The sequence below is a fragment of the Cherax quadricarinatus genome, chromosome 42 (assembly GCF_038502225.1).
Source record: "Cherax quadricarinatus isolate ZL_2023a chromosome 42, ASM3850222v1, whole genome shotgun sequence".
In the NCBI taxonomy this organism is placed as follows: domain Eukaryota; kingdom Metazoa; phylum Arthropoda; class Malacostraca; order Decapoda; family Parastacidae; genus Cherax; species Cherax quadricarinatus.
This window is the reverse complement of record NC_091333.1, coordinates 16,504,945-16,520,760: the sequence shown is the minus strand read 5'-3', so window position 1 is coordinate 16,520,760 and position 15,816 is coordinate 16,504,945. Positions and strand designations below refer to the sequence as shown.

Below are 15,816 nucleotides of genomic sequence, written 5' to 3'. Positions count from 1 at the left end.
GTGGAGTTATATTTTTTATGCTTGGCTCAGCAGCCAACATTTTTCCTACCATTACTGCTGCTCTGTCAGAGTATTTATATAATGAAACATAAATGAAAGGATATATCATGCTTCTACTTGAATGTATTGAATGTTATATTGCTTCACATGCAGTTTTGGTAGGAAGAAGCTTGCAAATAAGAGTTTGTCCCGTGTTCAGCAGGAGGAGGATCAAGGCTCAACCACATCTTACACTGAATGACCCATGCGGTTTAGTGTTTAACATGATTTGTTTCTTTCTAGACATCATGATAGATGGAGTTCCAACGTGTGAAAGACTAGAGTTACAAACCTTCACACTTATGAACAATGGCAGCCAGTTACGTAGAATTTTGGCAACCACTCCTCCCTAGTTACAAACATATTTTAAACACATTCTTTATACTAGAGTAGTACTGTGAAAAAATAGGTTGCACATTAGAGAGTAACTTGTTTGTAAGTTGAAACGTCAGAAAGAAGGCAACCTGTCCACAGGATGGAGACCTTCTGTGTTGGGCAGATTGTTAGTTAACTGTCAGAGACAATCTTATGTACAACACTGCACAATTATTTAATTATGGCTAACCATTCATGTTATGAGCTCTGAATTACATTATCCTGCAACGTCATCTCTACATTCGAAGATGATACAAATTTGAGAAGAATTTGATAAGGTTTTGGCTAATGTCTGCTCTCCAGGCATTTTTTTATAATTATGTATATCTTTTAATTTTTGCCGCTGATGCACACCATTATTATTCCCTCAAGACACTTACTTGTAATTGTACTTGTTTATAACCTGTGTTACAAAGGAAGAAAAGAGAAGCTGTTTTCCTCTTCAAGCATGTGACAAAAGAAAGTTAATTTTGGAGTTTAGATAAAGTTAGAATCGTGAAGAGAAGGCAGCAGAGCTGGACTGTCATTACAACACAATACTTGATTAATTTGCTCTTTGTTGTGGACACTTAACAAGATGGTAAGGATAGAAGACTTTACTTAAATCTTGTGTGACGTGTTGTATAGTCAAAATGAAAAAAAACTTCAAACTCGAGTTTTAAAAAAACAGACATAGTGAACTTATAAATTTATGCATTGGAAAGTCTAATGGTAAAGCAGAAGTTAATCTTTGTGAAAATAATGAATAATAAATTACATCATATATTTTGCTATTGGTGAATATTGCGTTGTCATAGTGGAGCAACAACCAGACACCGCTAACGGTGGCTGTGTGTGTTTCAGGTAGGCGGTGCGAGTCCAGGTGGCCGGGGCGTGGTGTCCGTGGCAATGCCGCTGCACGTGTCATATTGGCAACCAGCGCCTGCATCGACTGAAGTGGGCATGTGGGGAAGGCGTGGTGGGGTTCGGGGTGCAGGCGAGCGCCGCCACTCATGTTCAGTATGTGGAAAGGCATTCAAGTTGAAGCACCATCTGGTAGAGCATGATGTTGTTCATCGTGCTGAGAAACCATTTTCTTGCCCGCTCTGCCCAGCAGCCTTCAAACGTGCCAAGCAAGTCAAGTACCATATGCGCCTCCATCACCGCTCTCATGATACTGTATCATCTTCACTTGTTCTTCATTCGTCTCCCAATACCTCTGGTCCATCCCATACAAGTCAATAGAAGCTATGTTGGAAGGGTTAGTCAGTAGTGCACTCCTGGTATTCTCTGTAATGAAACTACCATTCATTCTTAGTTTTACTATTATAACTGCTGTGAAAGAATCATCATCACATTTTGGCATTTAAATAGTCATCTCTTTCAGTTAACAGTAACTAAGGTTAGATGCTTACACAGACTTTTTAATATCTATAGTATAGGTTTTATTTGCAATCATTTACGTATATATTACTAGATGTGTTTAATTTCTTCAGGTAAAAAATAAAATGTGTACAAAATAATATTGTGTTTGTACAGTATTCCTGTGATTTATAAACAATTAAATGATTAATACAACTTTTTTTGTTTTGTATTCTATGGTTCTGAGACATCATTAAAAGACTGAATCTCATGAAATCTCACAAAACATCATTCTCAATACAGTCACTTTCATTTTACTTTACCATATCAAATATTAAAGTCAATTGATATTTTGGTGTGGTTTGTGAGTTGACATTACAGTGCTAAGCCATACATGAAAATACAGTAACTCTGTGCATATTTAGGTCGCATAGTTGCTCAAAAGTAACAGTGTGTTGCTAGTTTGTGATGATAAGTTCCTTGCATGCAGTTGTTTTGTAAGATACAACTCACTAACATACAACAGATTGTCCACAAAAAAAAAAAACAGTAATTGAATTTCTTTCATAATAATGAATGTTTCTTCTTGTAGTCATTTTTATAAGTTATCGTACAATAAAAAAGGAAATAATCACATAGATTTTATGTCAAGAAATGACTGGCTGAAGTAGCAGTAATAGTAAATAGAAGATGGTTGAGGCTAGCAATGTCATGGAGGCAAATAGTATGTGGAAAGCTATGGAAAATACCCAGGAGAGCAGGCATAAAAGGAAAGTAGGGAAATGGGTATCCAGTTTCCTCATGAAGTGGTATTAAACAAAACCAAGTCCAGTCTTAGCACAGTAAAAATGTTAGGTATGCCAAGCCAGGGTCCTAGCACCTTTACTGTGCCTCATCTATAGAAGATGTAGATGAAAACACTAGCCATAGCTTTGTAGTATACTTTGTAGACAGTACCATAGTATGAGAGTCTCTTTGATAGAAAATACAGAAATATTGCATTTTGCACTCTAGCATGATTACTGTTCTTTTCTTACTGTGTCATGAACATGTACAATTACTGGTGAGTCTTACAATCTTTTACTCTGTACATTCAATATACACTTATCTGTATCGTCCTGTGTGTGTCTTATAGTATTTAGTCCTCTTGCGTTTCTTTAGCAATTTAGAAAGGAGAATAATCCTTGAAACCGTTAAGTGAGATAAGAGATAGAGACAGGAAGAAACTGGAGGGTATAAAATGTTAAGTGAGAGACTGTAAGAAACAGGAGGGTATAAAGTGTTAAGTGAGAGACTGGAAGAAACTGGAGGGTATAAAGTGTTAAGTGAGAGACTGGAAGAAACTGGAGGGTATAAAGTGTTAAGTGAGAGACTGGAAGAAACTGGAGGGTATAAAGTGTTAAGTGAGAGACTGGAAGAAACTTTAGAGGATATAAAATGGTAGATGACATTAGAAGAAAATACTGGGTATAAAGGTTGTAGGTGATGATACTTTGATAACTTAAGCTTCAACACAGTTAAGAAAGAGGACACTAGATCTAGCGTATATTTATAAAAGGTTGCAATAAAGAAATTAGTATGGATAAAAACAGATACAAAGAAGAAAGCAGTAAATGGGGTGCCATGAAACTATAAAAAAAAAAAAGTCATCAGTGACAAAAAGCTGCATATTTCAAGGTTTTCTAGAAGACTGCATCATAAGTTAGGGTCAGGAATACATTGTTGTAGTTCAAGAGCTCAAGAAATGATGAACAAAATACAATCTAAAGATGTGAATTCTAAAAAAAACTTCAGTATTTATGGAATGTTTGGGAATTTGCATTAACTAAAGCTAGTGAGGGACATGATATACAGTGTAAAAATAATCTTACTATTCCAAGGTTTTGAGTTATTGGTGTGACCAAAGAAGATTTTAAAAACCAATACTAGAAATCAGTGCCTTATTTAAGATACCACTTTTATTTAATTCTACAGTGCCCACAAAAGAAATCATTGATTCACTATAAATTGTTGACATCCTACCATTTTACATCATTTAACATGAAAAAATATTAATAAAGGGGGAAATGAACATTTTATTTATTTATAACCTAATATTGACTTATTTCATATTAACCTTTTAAATTTTGGCATACCCAGAAATAAAATTTGTTTGTGCACTCACCTAGTACCCACTGGTTCTCACTCACTGAGTGAGAGCAGTTAGGTCATTTGAGGGAGTTCAAGTCTCTCAGATATTGTAGCATTGACCATTCCCCAGGATGCGACCCACAACAGTCGACTAACACTCAGGCACCTATTTACTGCTAGGTGAACAGAGGCAACAGGTGTAAGACTTGCCCATCCTTCTCGCCCTGCCCGGGTGTGTGTGTGTGTGCACGCATATGTACTCACCTGTTTTTGGTTGCATGGTTGATTCACAGCTCTTGGCCCCCATGTGTGTGTACTCACCTAATTGTACTCACCTAATTGTGGTTGCAGGGGTCGAGACTCAGCTCCTGGCCCCGCCTCTTCACTGATCGCTACTGGATCCTCTCTCTCTCTGCTTCCTGAGCTTTGTCATACCTCTTCTTAAAACTATGTATGGTTCCTGCCTCCACTACTTCACTTGCTAGGCTATTCCACTTGCTGACAACTCTATGACTGAAGAAATACTTCCTAACGTGTGTGTGTGTGTGTGTGTTTATGCTTGTGGAGATGGATGGGTGTGTGTGGAGGGGGTGGGGGGCAAAATGTTAAAAAAATAAAAAATATAATTTCCTTACAATTTGTAAGTCTATTTTTTTCTAAGTAAAATACAACAAAATTGGATGAAAACTTAATATTATGGTTTGTTGATGTTGCTTGAACATAACCAAAACAATCGAACATTTCTCCTACGTTGAGCTCAATTTCGAGGTACTTTTCGTTGTGAAAGCAATCAAAATCATATCTATTTCTGTAATATATCTTCCATTCTATCAAATGAGACAAAAAACGAGAATACAACCATAAAAAAACGTATGAAAATAGCGCTAAGGGGTGGCTAATTGCTGAGAAGTGAACTCCATTATTTATGCTCCAATTTCTTTCATTTTTGGTGTACATTAAGAAGCATCTTTCCATCAAACATTGCCCAAGTTTCAATAAGATAGTCCAACAAACAAATGAGATCCAATTCCCTAGATCAAGAGCAAGAGCCCCTCACCAGCATCAAGGAACCTCCCTTGAGGTCTGCTCACTTCTGGAAATTTTGCTCGCTTCTGGAAGCAAAAAATCGACCCATCAACTGCTTGTATTTGGAAAAACTCACATGTGGACGCTCTCGCAAGTAGAGGTTCCACTGTATAGGCTGTCTTCTGAGTGAGAACAGTGCAGTGTGTGTGTGGGGTGAGCTGAAGGTAGGCCTTTGGCCACCAGGCAGCAGCACAGGTCTACAAGCACATCTTATCCTATCAGTAGTCAATGGAAACAGGTATGGGGTAGGCATACCCAGCTACAATAATATGAAGGTGTAAGACTTGCAGTAATTAATACTGTACTAAACATTGAGAATCCTTTTAGAATTGATTTAGTATTGCAATGAATTAAAGTAAGAACATTTGTTTAAGAGCAAAACTAGTGCTATAAGAATTATTATAGGAATTTTGTATTTGTTTTTATCTTTATATGAAAATATGTTATAATGACAAACACATGTGCAACACCTGGGTAACTTTATTAAGAAATGTTTGTCCTCATCAGAGACTGTTTTCAGTTTAATACAGAAGTATGGGGATGAACTTGTATAGAGCCAGAGAAGATGTGCATTAATTGCACAATGTGGTAAGTTGTGTGGGAGGAGAGAATAAATAAGAAGGACATATAATAAATGATAAATGCAGATACAACACCGTTTTTCCAACAACGTATGGTGTAGCACCTCTTTTATTTCGGATAAAATTACGAAGGTAGCCTCAGACTGTTGTGTGTAGCACATGCTCAATTACGTATATTGTTTACACTGCATTTGTGGTGATCCCTTGTTTTTGTGCAGTTCCTGTTACATTTTGCTAACATTTAACCCTGGCTATGACTAGGATGGGTTAAATGTTGATGCATGAAAAATTACATAGGAAAAGATTAAAGTGTATGGAGCAATTTTGCTTGGATGAGATGTTTACAAAGATAGTGAAGAAGAGCGTGTCATAGCAGTATGTCTACATCTGACAGTCCTGTCTTTGGCTTCAACTTGAAGTACAGGTCCGCCATCACAAATCCGGCAATCAGTTATTCGGTTCCTTCAGTTATTCGGCACTAATTTTGGCTAGCATAATTTCAAATTTCCTGGGTCGCCACACCAACCTGCTGGTACTGTTTGGCGGAGCTACTTGCTGCATAAGTCATTCCAATTTCTTTTTCTCCATTTATTGTTTTAACCTGCTTGCTTTTAGCCCTAGCCATGGTTCCAATGAATAAAAGAAATGCTTCTCATTATGTAAAGCACCTACACAGTACATTATCCATTAAAGATAAGGTGGCTTTGAAGCCACTGTCGATTGCCATGAGCTCAGTCTCATGAAGCAGGAGAATATGCTTTATTATTACGCTAATATCAACACTACAGCTTATATGCCTATCACAATTGATCTAATATGACATAAGAAACAATATAAATAACATAAAACATGTTAAATACTCCAGAATGAATAATATTTGGCATAACACCGAGCAGTTCGACAGAGTTATGAAAAGTATATGGTAAACAAATACCATTCTCCTATCCCTGTCTTGGGGCTTATATTAGAGAAAACGGAGTATAGCACAAGGCTAACTGTGATATACACTCGTACTACATCATAAACATGAAACAAAAAAGTTATTTTCTCTCTATAGATTATCACACATAGAAGCATATATGTAGAGAACCTAGGATAACCCCCAAAAAAAAGTCAACGTGGCTTATTTTTAGTACCTGGCTTGGGTTAGCCATATATAATTTTTGGTAAATATTCGATTCCCAGCCAAGGTAGAAACATTAGGTGTGTTTCTTTACACCTGTTGTCTATGTTTACCCATCAGTAAATGGATACCTGAGTGTTAGTCAACTAGTGTGGGTGTTATCCTGGGACACTGACCTAATTTCTTGAAATGCTCTGCATAACAAGCGGCTTTCTATATAGTAGTATGTCACCATTGTCAGCTAGGCCTGTATACCTTGTATATGTATGTGTAGTAAATAAAGATATTATTATTATTATTATTATTATTATTACTATATTATTATTATTATTATTTTCTCAGTTGTTTGTTGGGTTATCTTATTCAAACTTGGGCAACGTATAATGGAAAGATACTTCTTTACGTACACCAAAAATGAAAGAAATCGGACCATAAATAGCGGAGTTCACTTCTCAGCCATTAGCTGCCGCTTAGCGGTATATTTTTGTATGGTTTTTATGGTTATATTCTCATTTTTTCAGTCTCATTTGATAGAATGAAAGATATATTACAGAAATAGATATGATTTTGATTGCTTTCATGACGAAAAGTACCTTGAAATTGCACTCACAGTAGCGAAAATGTTCTATTCTTTAGCGAATCTCAAGAGTAAACAAATGATGTCACCGTCCAATACCTGTCCGCCTGCCAGTCCAATACGTAGTCAAGAATGGCTTGACATTATTTATACAATTATTACAATAATGCAGTAGTCTGCATAACAGTAAATCTTCTATTTTTTGTTTTTTTTGTTTTTTGTGAATAAAAATTCCAAATGGTAAGCAAGAGTAATATAAGAGGGGCCTGTAACCGTGACTAATGAACAGATAAAATGTTATTTTAGTGCCAGGAATGTCTGCATTGTTTATTCTGGACCCTATTTTGAAATTGGCATCTGTTGAAATTTGTGTGAAATCGGCCAAATTGCCAATTTCTGACCACTTTATTGGGTAGTTGAAATAAGTGAATGGGCAGTTTCTTGTACTCAGTTGACAGACTAGAAGTAAATAAGTTTATTCAGGTATACACAAATACAGTTACATAGATTATCATACATAGTGGTGTATGTATAGAGAACCTAGGATAACCCAGAAAAGTCATATATGATTTTTGGTAAATATTTTTTTTTTTCTCAGTTGTTTGTTGGGCTATCTCATTGAAACTTGGGCAATGTATGATGGAAAGATGCTTCTTAACGTACAACAAAAATAAAAAAGACGGACGATAAATAAGGGAGTTAACTTCTCAGCTATTAGCCGCCTCTTTGCAGTATATTTTTGTATGGTTTTTATGGTTGTATTCTCATTTTTTTTTTGACTCATTTGATAGAATGGAAGATATATTACAGAAATAGACATGATTTTGATTGCTTTCATGACAAAAAGTACCTTGAAATTGAGCTCAAAGTAGCGGAAATGTTCGATTTTTGCCGATGTTCAATGAACTGTGTAAGTCAAGTTGGTTAATTTTATTAAGTGTGTTCTAACCTAACCACTCTGTAATTCGGCAAACTCAGTAATCCGGCACACTACAGGTCCCAATGATGCCGGATTTGTGATGGAGGACCTGTACTCTGGATGTCCTCCCTCTAACATTACGTTTGTAACTGTCCTTGATGCTTTACAAACACAGGGGAGGTGTATAATTACTGGATCAGGTGTATTGGTGAATTATTTTTACATGACATCTGTTAGTTCGGCAGAACCAGCAAGGCTTAGGAACCAAGGCTACCACAATAGCAGTGTTCTGTCTGTACTGTATTTTCAAAATTATTATCTGTGAAGATGATTTTAACCCTTAAACTGTCCAAATGTAGATCTACATTTGCACGCGTGACGCTCCGAATGTAGATCTCTGTTTGATTTTACATTGTTTCTTATGTAAAAAAAAAAGAACGTAGATCTACGTTCGGAGCACTACGCGTGCAAATGTAGATCTACGTTTGGACAGTTGAAGGGTTAAAATACTATATAAAAATGAATAATTTTTCATGAATTTTGATAAATTTGTGATTTTTTTTTAACGCATAATGGAATGCTCTAAACAGCTTTTAAACAGAATGGGATAAATGTTTTTAAACGCATTCAACCTATTTTTATAGAATGGGTAAATGTTGTGCTTTCTTATTAAAACTACCTGGAGAGGGTTTTGGGGGTCAATGCCCCAAAGGCCCGGTCTGAGACCAGGCCTCGTGGTGGATCATGGTCTGATCAACCAGGCTGTTACTGCTGGTCACACGTAAACTGACGTTCGAATCACAGCCCGGTTGATCAGGTACTGACTTTAGGTGTCTGTCCAGCGCCTTGTTGAAGACAGACGGGTCTATTGGTAAACCCCCTTATGTATGCTGGGAGGCAGTTGAACAGTCTTGGGCTCCTGACACTTATTGTTTTGTCTCTCAGTGTACTCATGGCATCCTTGCTTTTCATTGGGGGAATACTGCATCTCCTGCCGAGTCTTTTGCTCTCATAAGGAGTGATAGTCGTGTGCAAGTTTGGTGCTAATCCCTCTTGTATTTTGAAAGTGTATATCATCATGTATCTTTCTCTCCTGCATTTCAGGGAATACAAGGGACTTCAAACATTCCCAGTAATTTAAGTGCTTTATTTTACATATGTGTGCTGTGAAAGTTCTCTGTACATTCTCCAGGTCAGCAGTTTCACCTGCTTTGAAGGGGGCAGTTATTGTACAGCAATATTCCAGCCTAGAGAGAACAAGCAATTTGAAGAGAGTCATCATGGGCTTGGCATCTCTAGTTTTGAAGGTTCTCATTATCCATCTTATCATTTTTCTAGCATTATTATTATTATAATCAAAAAGAAGCGCTAAGCCACAAGGACTGTACAGCATCATTTTTCTAGCAGATGCAGTAAATGTATTGTTGTGGTCTTTGAAGGTGAGATTCTCTGACATTAACACTCCCAGGTTCTTCACATTAGTTTTTTGCTCAATTGTTTGGTTAGAATTTGTTTTATACCCTCAAGTTTTCTATATCTGAGTAGTTGAAATTTGAACTTCATGTTGTTTTTTGTGGCCCATTTGAAGATTAGGTTGACGTCCACTTGAAGTCTTGCAGTGTCTTTGATGGAGGACACTGTCATGGCAATTTGAGTGTCATCCCAAAGGAAGACACCGAGCTATGGTTTACATTTCTGTCTATATCAGATGTGAAAATGAGAAACAGGATGAGAGGAAGTACTGTGCCTTGTGGAACAGAGCTTTTCACTGTAGCCATCTCAGACTTTACTCTGTTTACAATTACTGTATGTGTTCTGCTTGTTAGGAAGTTAGAGATCCATCTACCAACTTTTCCTGTGTTACGTTGGTTTGTCCCTTATTACTTTGATAGTAAGGTTCTCACTACATGTTCTAGTGTGGGGTAGCTTTTTACTTAATGACCTTATCTGTCTAGGGGTAATACTTACATCATGGCTGATCATCTTGAGTGTCTCTGATATCCTTTCACCAGCCCTCCTCACAGGTTATGTAAACTACTACTATAAAAATATAACTGTATTCTCAATAGATATGTACAGAATATACAATTACAGCCTCACATTTTCAAAACAAAGATCTACACACTCCATAGCTGTTCTCCACATGGTTTATCTCAACAATTTTGTCCTCTCTTCCTGGCTAACTCTGGGCTAACCAGTGTTTTGACACACTTTAGTCACCCTGGGTATGGTGGCCACAACTTAAATTATAAAAACTCACCCCTGGAGCACACATAATGCCCCAAAAGATAGAAAGAAGGACCCAGAGATCTTGCCACCTCCATGTCAACAAGAGAAGAGAGAGAGAAGGGGAGAGGGAGGAGCCTAGCTAAACTCCTCCCACCAAAACAAAAGACTGTTGCCAAGCACAATTCTCTTGTTACCACAATTCTACTATACCTTATTTTACTGTTACAAAAAGAAATACAACTTTATAAACTACTTGTTTAAATTGTGTGTGTGTATATAGTATAACCTATTACAGTGGACCCCCGCATAGCGACTTTAATCCGTGCAAGAGGGCTCATTGTTATGCGAAATGATCGGTATGCGAATGAATTTTCCCCATAAGAAATAATGGAAATAAAATTAATCCGTGCAAGACACCCAAAAGTATGAAAAAAAAAAATTTTACCACCTGAAATGTTAATTTTAATACACACAAACTGAAAAAGGCATGCGCAATTACATGACACATACTTTTATTGAAGATCTGGTGATGATTGATGGGATGGGAGGAGGGGAGAGAGAGTGTTAGTGTTTAGAAGGGGAATCACCTTCCATTAAGACTTCGAGGTTACCTGGAGGTTATTCCGGGGATCAACGCCCCCGCGGCCCGGTCCATGACCAGGCCTCCCGATGGATCAGGGCCTGATCAACTAGGCTGTTACTGCTGGCCGCACGCAGTCCAACGTACGAGCCACAGCCCGGCTGATCCGGCACTGACTTTAGGTATCTGTCCAGCTCTCTCTTGAAGGCAGCCAGGGGTTTATTGGCAATTCCCCTAATGCTTGATGGGAGGCTGTTGAACAGTTTTGGGCCCTGGACACTTATGGTGTTTTCTCTTAGTGTACCAATGGCGCCCCTACTTTTTATTGGGGGCATTTTGCATCGCCTGCCCAGTCTTTTACTTTCGTAGGGAGTGATTTCTGTGTGCAGATTTGGGACCATTCCTTCCAAGATTTTCCAAGTGTAGATTATGATATATCTCTCCCTCCTGCGTTCCAACGAGTACAAGTCAAGTGCTTCCAAGCGTTCCCAGTAGTTAAGGTGCTTGACAGAACTTATACGTGCAGTAAAGGATCTCTGTACACTCTCTAGATCTGCGATTTCACCTGCTTTGAATGGAGATGTTAATGTACAGCAGTATTCCAGCCTAGAGAGAACAAGTGATTTGAAAAGGATCATCATGGGCTTGGCATCTCTCGTTTTGAAAGTTCTCATTATCCATCCTATCATTTTATTTGCACGTGCGATCGTGGCACTGTTGTGATCCTTGAAAGTGAGATCCTCAGACATTACTACTCCCAGGTCCCTTACATTATTTTTCCGCTCTATTGTATGGCCGGAGTCAGTAGTATACTCTGTTCTAGTTATTATCTCCTCCAGTTTTCCATAACGGAGTAGTTGGAATTTGTCCTCATTGAACATCATATTGTTTACCGTTGCCCACTGGAAAACTTTGTTTATATCTTCTTGGAGGTTAACCGCGTCCTCAGCAGATGACAGCCTCATGCAGATCCTAGTATCATCTGCAAAGGATGATACGGTGCTGTGGTGTATATCTCTGTTTATGTCTGATATGAGGATAAGGAATAAGATGGGGGCGAGTACTGTGCCTTGTGGAACAGAGCTCTTCACTATGGCAGCCTCCGATTTAACTCTGTTGACCACTACTCTTTGTGTTCGATTTGTTAGGAAGTTGAAGATCCATCTCCCCACTTTCCCAGTTATTCCTTTAGCACGTATTTTATGGGCTATTACGCCATGATCGCATTTGTCAAATGCTTTTGCAAAGTCTGTGTATATTACATCTGCATTCCGATTTTCTTCCAGTGCATCCAAGGCCATGTCATAGTGATCCAGTAGTTGTGAGAGGCAGGAGCGACCTGCCCTGAACCCATGTTGCCCTGGATTGTGCAGATTTTGGGAATCCAGGTGATTTGCAATCCTGCTTCTTAGCACTCTTTCAAAGATTTTTATGATGTGGGACGTCAGAGCTATTGGTCTATAGTTCTTAGCTAATGCTTTGCTGCCACCTTTATGGAGTGGGGCTATATCCGTTGTTTTAAGTGACTGTGGAATTTCACCCATGTCCAAGCTCCTCCTCCATAGTGTACTTAGGGCACGCGAGAGGGGTTTCTTGCAGTTCTTAATGAAAACAGAGTTCCACGAGTCTGGGCCCGGGGCTGAGTGCATAGGCATGTTGTCAATGGCTTTTTCGAAATCTATCGGAGTTAGGGTAATGTCAGAAATCTGGCATACATTTATGGAGTTTTGAGGCTCATTCACGAAGAAATCATTTGGGTCGTCGATCCTCAGACCGATTAGTGGTTCACTAAACACAGAGTCGTACTGGGATTTCAATATTTCACTCATTTCCTTGTTGTCATCTGTGTAAGTCCCATCCTGTCTGAGTAAGGGCCCGATACTAGATGTGGTATTTGCCTTGTTTTTGGCATATGAAAAGAAATATTTTGAATTTCTTTCAATTTCACTAATAGCTTTAACCCTTTGACTGTTTCCGACGTATAAATACGTCTTACGAGCCAATGTTTCTGACGTATTTATACGCATAAATTCTAGCAGCTTCAAATCAAGCAGGAGAAAGCTGCTAGGCCCACATGTGAGAGAATGGGTCTCCATGGTCAGTGTGCACCATATAAAAAAAATCGGGGAGCCAGTGGTGCATTGTGGGAATGCCATTTCAGTTGTCATTTTTCAGCATGTCTAGTGGTAAGAAATATGTGATTCCCCAGCAAATCTGGGACTCTTCTCTTCCCAAGTGATGCTCTTACACAGATGGAAGTGTCAGTGAAGATCAATTTCATGATTTGGAGGAGTTTGAGACCAAAAGCAATGGAGGAGGAGGAGGGGAGGAAGAGGAGGAGGAGGAGGAGGAGGAGGGAAGGAAGAGGAGGAGGAGGAGGAGGAGGAGGAGGAGGAGAAGAGGAGGAGGAGGAGGAGGAGGAGGAGGAGGAGGAAGAAGAAGATGTAATAATATTGTTCCCTTGAAGCAAGAAAAAAAAAAGTCCACCCCATGACAGTGACAAGATAAGGGGAGATAACATCTGATAAGAGCTGACTTTGATGAGCGTAAAGGAGGGTAATATTACATGACCATCGCCTCCCTTTGTTTTTGCTGGTACACAAACATTTCTGTCTGTCTATTTGTCTGTCTGTCAAGCTCCCTGTCTGTCCATCTAGCTCTCTGTCTCAGAGAGAGCCACAAGACTGTGTCATCACGTTTACTCACATCTTCAAGCAGAGTATAGCACTTTGTCTGGATTTCTTGGGTTATCCTAGGTAATTTACACTATGTATACTTGTATTTATGTGTACCTGTGAGACAGAGATAGGCAGACAGAAAGAGAGACAGATTGAAAGATATAGAATGAGGGAGAAAGATAATTAGATAGAATGGAGGAGGGGAAGCAGCATCCGACCCCATTGTTTTGACAGGGGTAGGGGTAGTGACTAATGAGACAATATGTCACTTTGACAGCTGCCGACTTCTGACTCAAAACAATTATAAGCCACACACTCGCACACAAGACAAGAAGGAGGAGAAGGAGGAGAAGGAGAAGAAGGAGGAGAAGGAGGAGAAGGAGGAGAAGAAGAAGGAGAAGGAGGAGAAGAAGAAGGAGAAGAAGTTTAAGCTCCTCCTGCCTCTCCTGGTTCCTGTAAGAGTCATTTAGCTTAAGTTCGATAGTTTCCACTTCCCTGGTCAGCGCCTCCTTTCGTGTATCAGATATTCTAGCACTCCTGAGGAGCTCAGTGACTCTTCGTCGTCTTCTGTAGAGGGAGCGTCTTTTTCTCTCCAGTTTACTCCTGCTCTTCTTCTTTCTTAGGGGAATATGCCTAGAACATGCTTCGGCTACCAGGAAGTTGATCCTTTCAAGGCACTGGTTTGGATCCATGTCATTTAAGACATCTTCCCAACATGTTTTGTTTAGGACATGGTTTACCTGGTCCCAGTTGATGTTCTTGTTGTTGAAATTGTATTTTTTGAAGACACCTTCACAGGTACATGCATTCTGCTGTTCAGGACCCCTATGCATGTACGTCTGGACTTCGATTAGATTGTGATCGGAATTAGTTGTTTTTGATATTCTTATGTCTCTTATCAGGTCCTCATTATTTGTGAAGATAAGGTCAAGTGTGTTTTCTAGTCTTGTTGGCTCCACTATCTGCTGGCTTAAGGTGTGTTTTTCGCAGAGATTTAGTAGCTCATGTGTGTGTGACCTTTCATCTGCGCTACCTCCGGGGATTGTTTCAGCTATAACATTATTTGCTACATTCTTCCATTTTGTATGCCTTAGGTTGAAATCACCAAGCAGTAAGATGTTTGGGGATGGAGCTGGAAGGTTTTCCAAACAGTAATCGATTTTCAGTAGCTGTTCCTTGAACTGTTGTGAGGTTGCATCTGGTGGCTTGTATACAACCACAATGACTAGGTTTTGGTTCTCGATCTTTATTGATAGAACTTCAACTACCTCATTTGTGGTGTTCAGCAACTCCGTGCAGATAAGGGACTCTTTGACATACAGGCCAACCCCCCCTTGTTGCCTGTTTTTTCTGTCGCATCTAAAAAGGTTGTAACCACTTATCCATATTTCACTGTCAAAGTGATCTTTTGTGTGAGTCTCTGTGAAGGCTGCAAACATTGCATTAGACTCCACTAGAAGTCCACTGATAAAAGGTATTTTGTTGTTGGTGGATGGCTTAAGGCCCTGTATATTAGCAAATATGAACGAGGTTGTATTCTGTGTTTGCTGGGGGGATTTTGTTATTGGCATCAGTAGTTGTAATTCTGGAGGGCCATGGGTGGCCACTGGCTGCACCTCCAGTCCAACAAGGCTCCAAGGTGGTGGACTATTTTTGTTATTTCCTTCCATTTTCTTTTTTCGTTTCCTGCCACTAAAAAATCACCTGGAGTTGGGTTGTCGTAGCTACTATTGTTTGTCTTGTGGGGTCTGTGCCTCCTGGTCCCTTTTAGATGGTATGCAGGGCACTCGATGTTGTAACACTGCTTCTGGAGGACCGAGGAGTGGCACATTTTTGGGTGAAAGAAAGTACAGGAAGAAGAACGACACACTCCTTTAGACAGGAGGTCGCTACATTTTTTGGGATGGTCAAAGTTGCATGTCCCATTTTTTTCCCCTGTTATTCCATGCTTGCAGATGCCCCAAGCATAATATTTGCACAAATTCACCTTTGGTTGAGAATTGTTGGGAGGTGTGTTGTCAATTTCTGCAGGTTCTGGGACTGCACTGTAATCCTCAGTATCCAAGCCAGGGCCACCCCGTCCTGGATTCCATCTACTTTCCCCAGTAGAGGAAGAAGGAGGAGACTCCTCTCCAACATCTGTACTGTGGGCCACGGT

General features: G+C 39.3%; 1 protein-coding gene across 13 annotated transcripts in view; it reads left to right on the top strand.

Moving 5' to 3' along the window:
• LOC128695675 (protein tramtrack, beta isoform) overlaps positions 1 to 15,816 on the top strand; it is a 520,376-nt gene that overhangs the window by 335,205 nt on the left and 169,355 nt on the right. Inside the window, exon 5 of one of the 13 annotated variants that reach the window (XM_070093338.1) lies at positions 1,258 to 1,915. The exons of the other annotated variants lie outside the window; for them this stretch is intronic. Coding sequence (XP_069949439.1) covers positions 1,258 to 1,638 — 381 coding nt within the window. The 3' untranslated portion in view covers positions 1,639 to 1,915. Of the gene's footprint in view, positions 1 to 1,257; positions 1,916 to 15,816 lie in introns of those variants that run through there. 13 annotated transcript variants of the gene reach the window in all.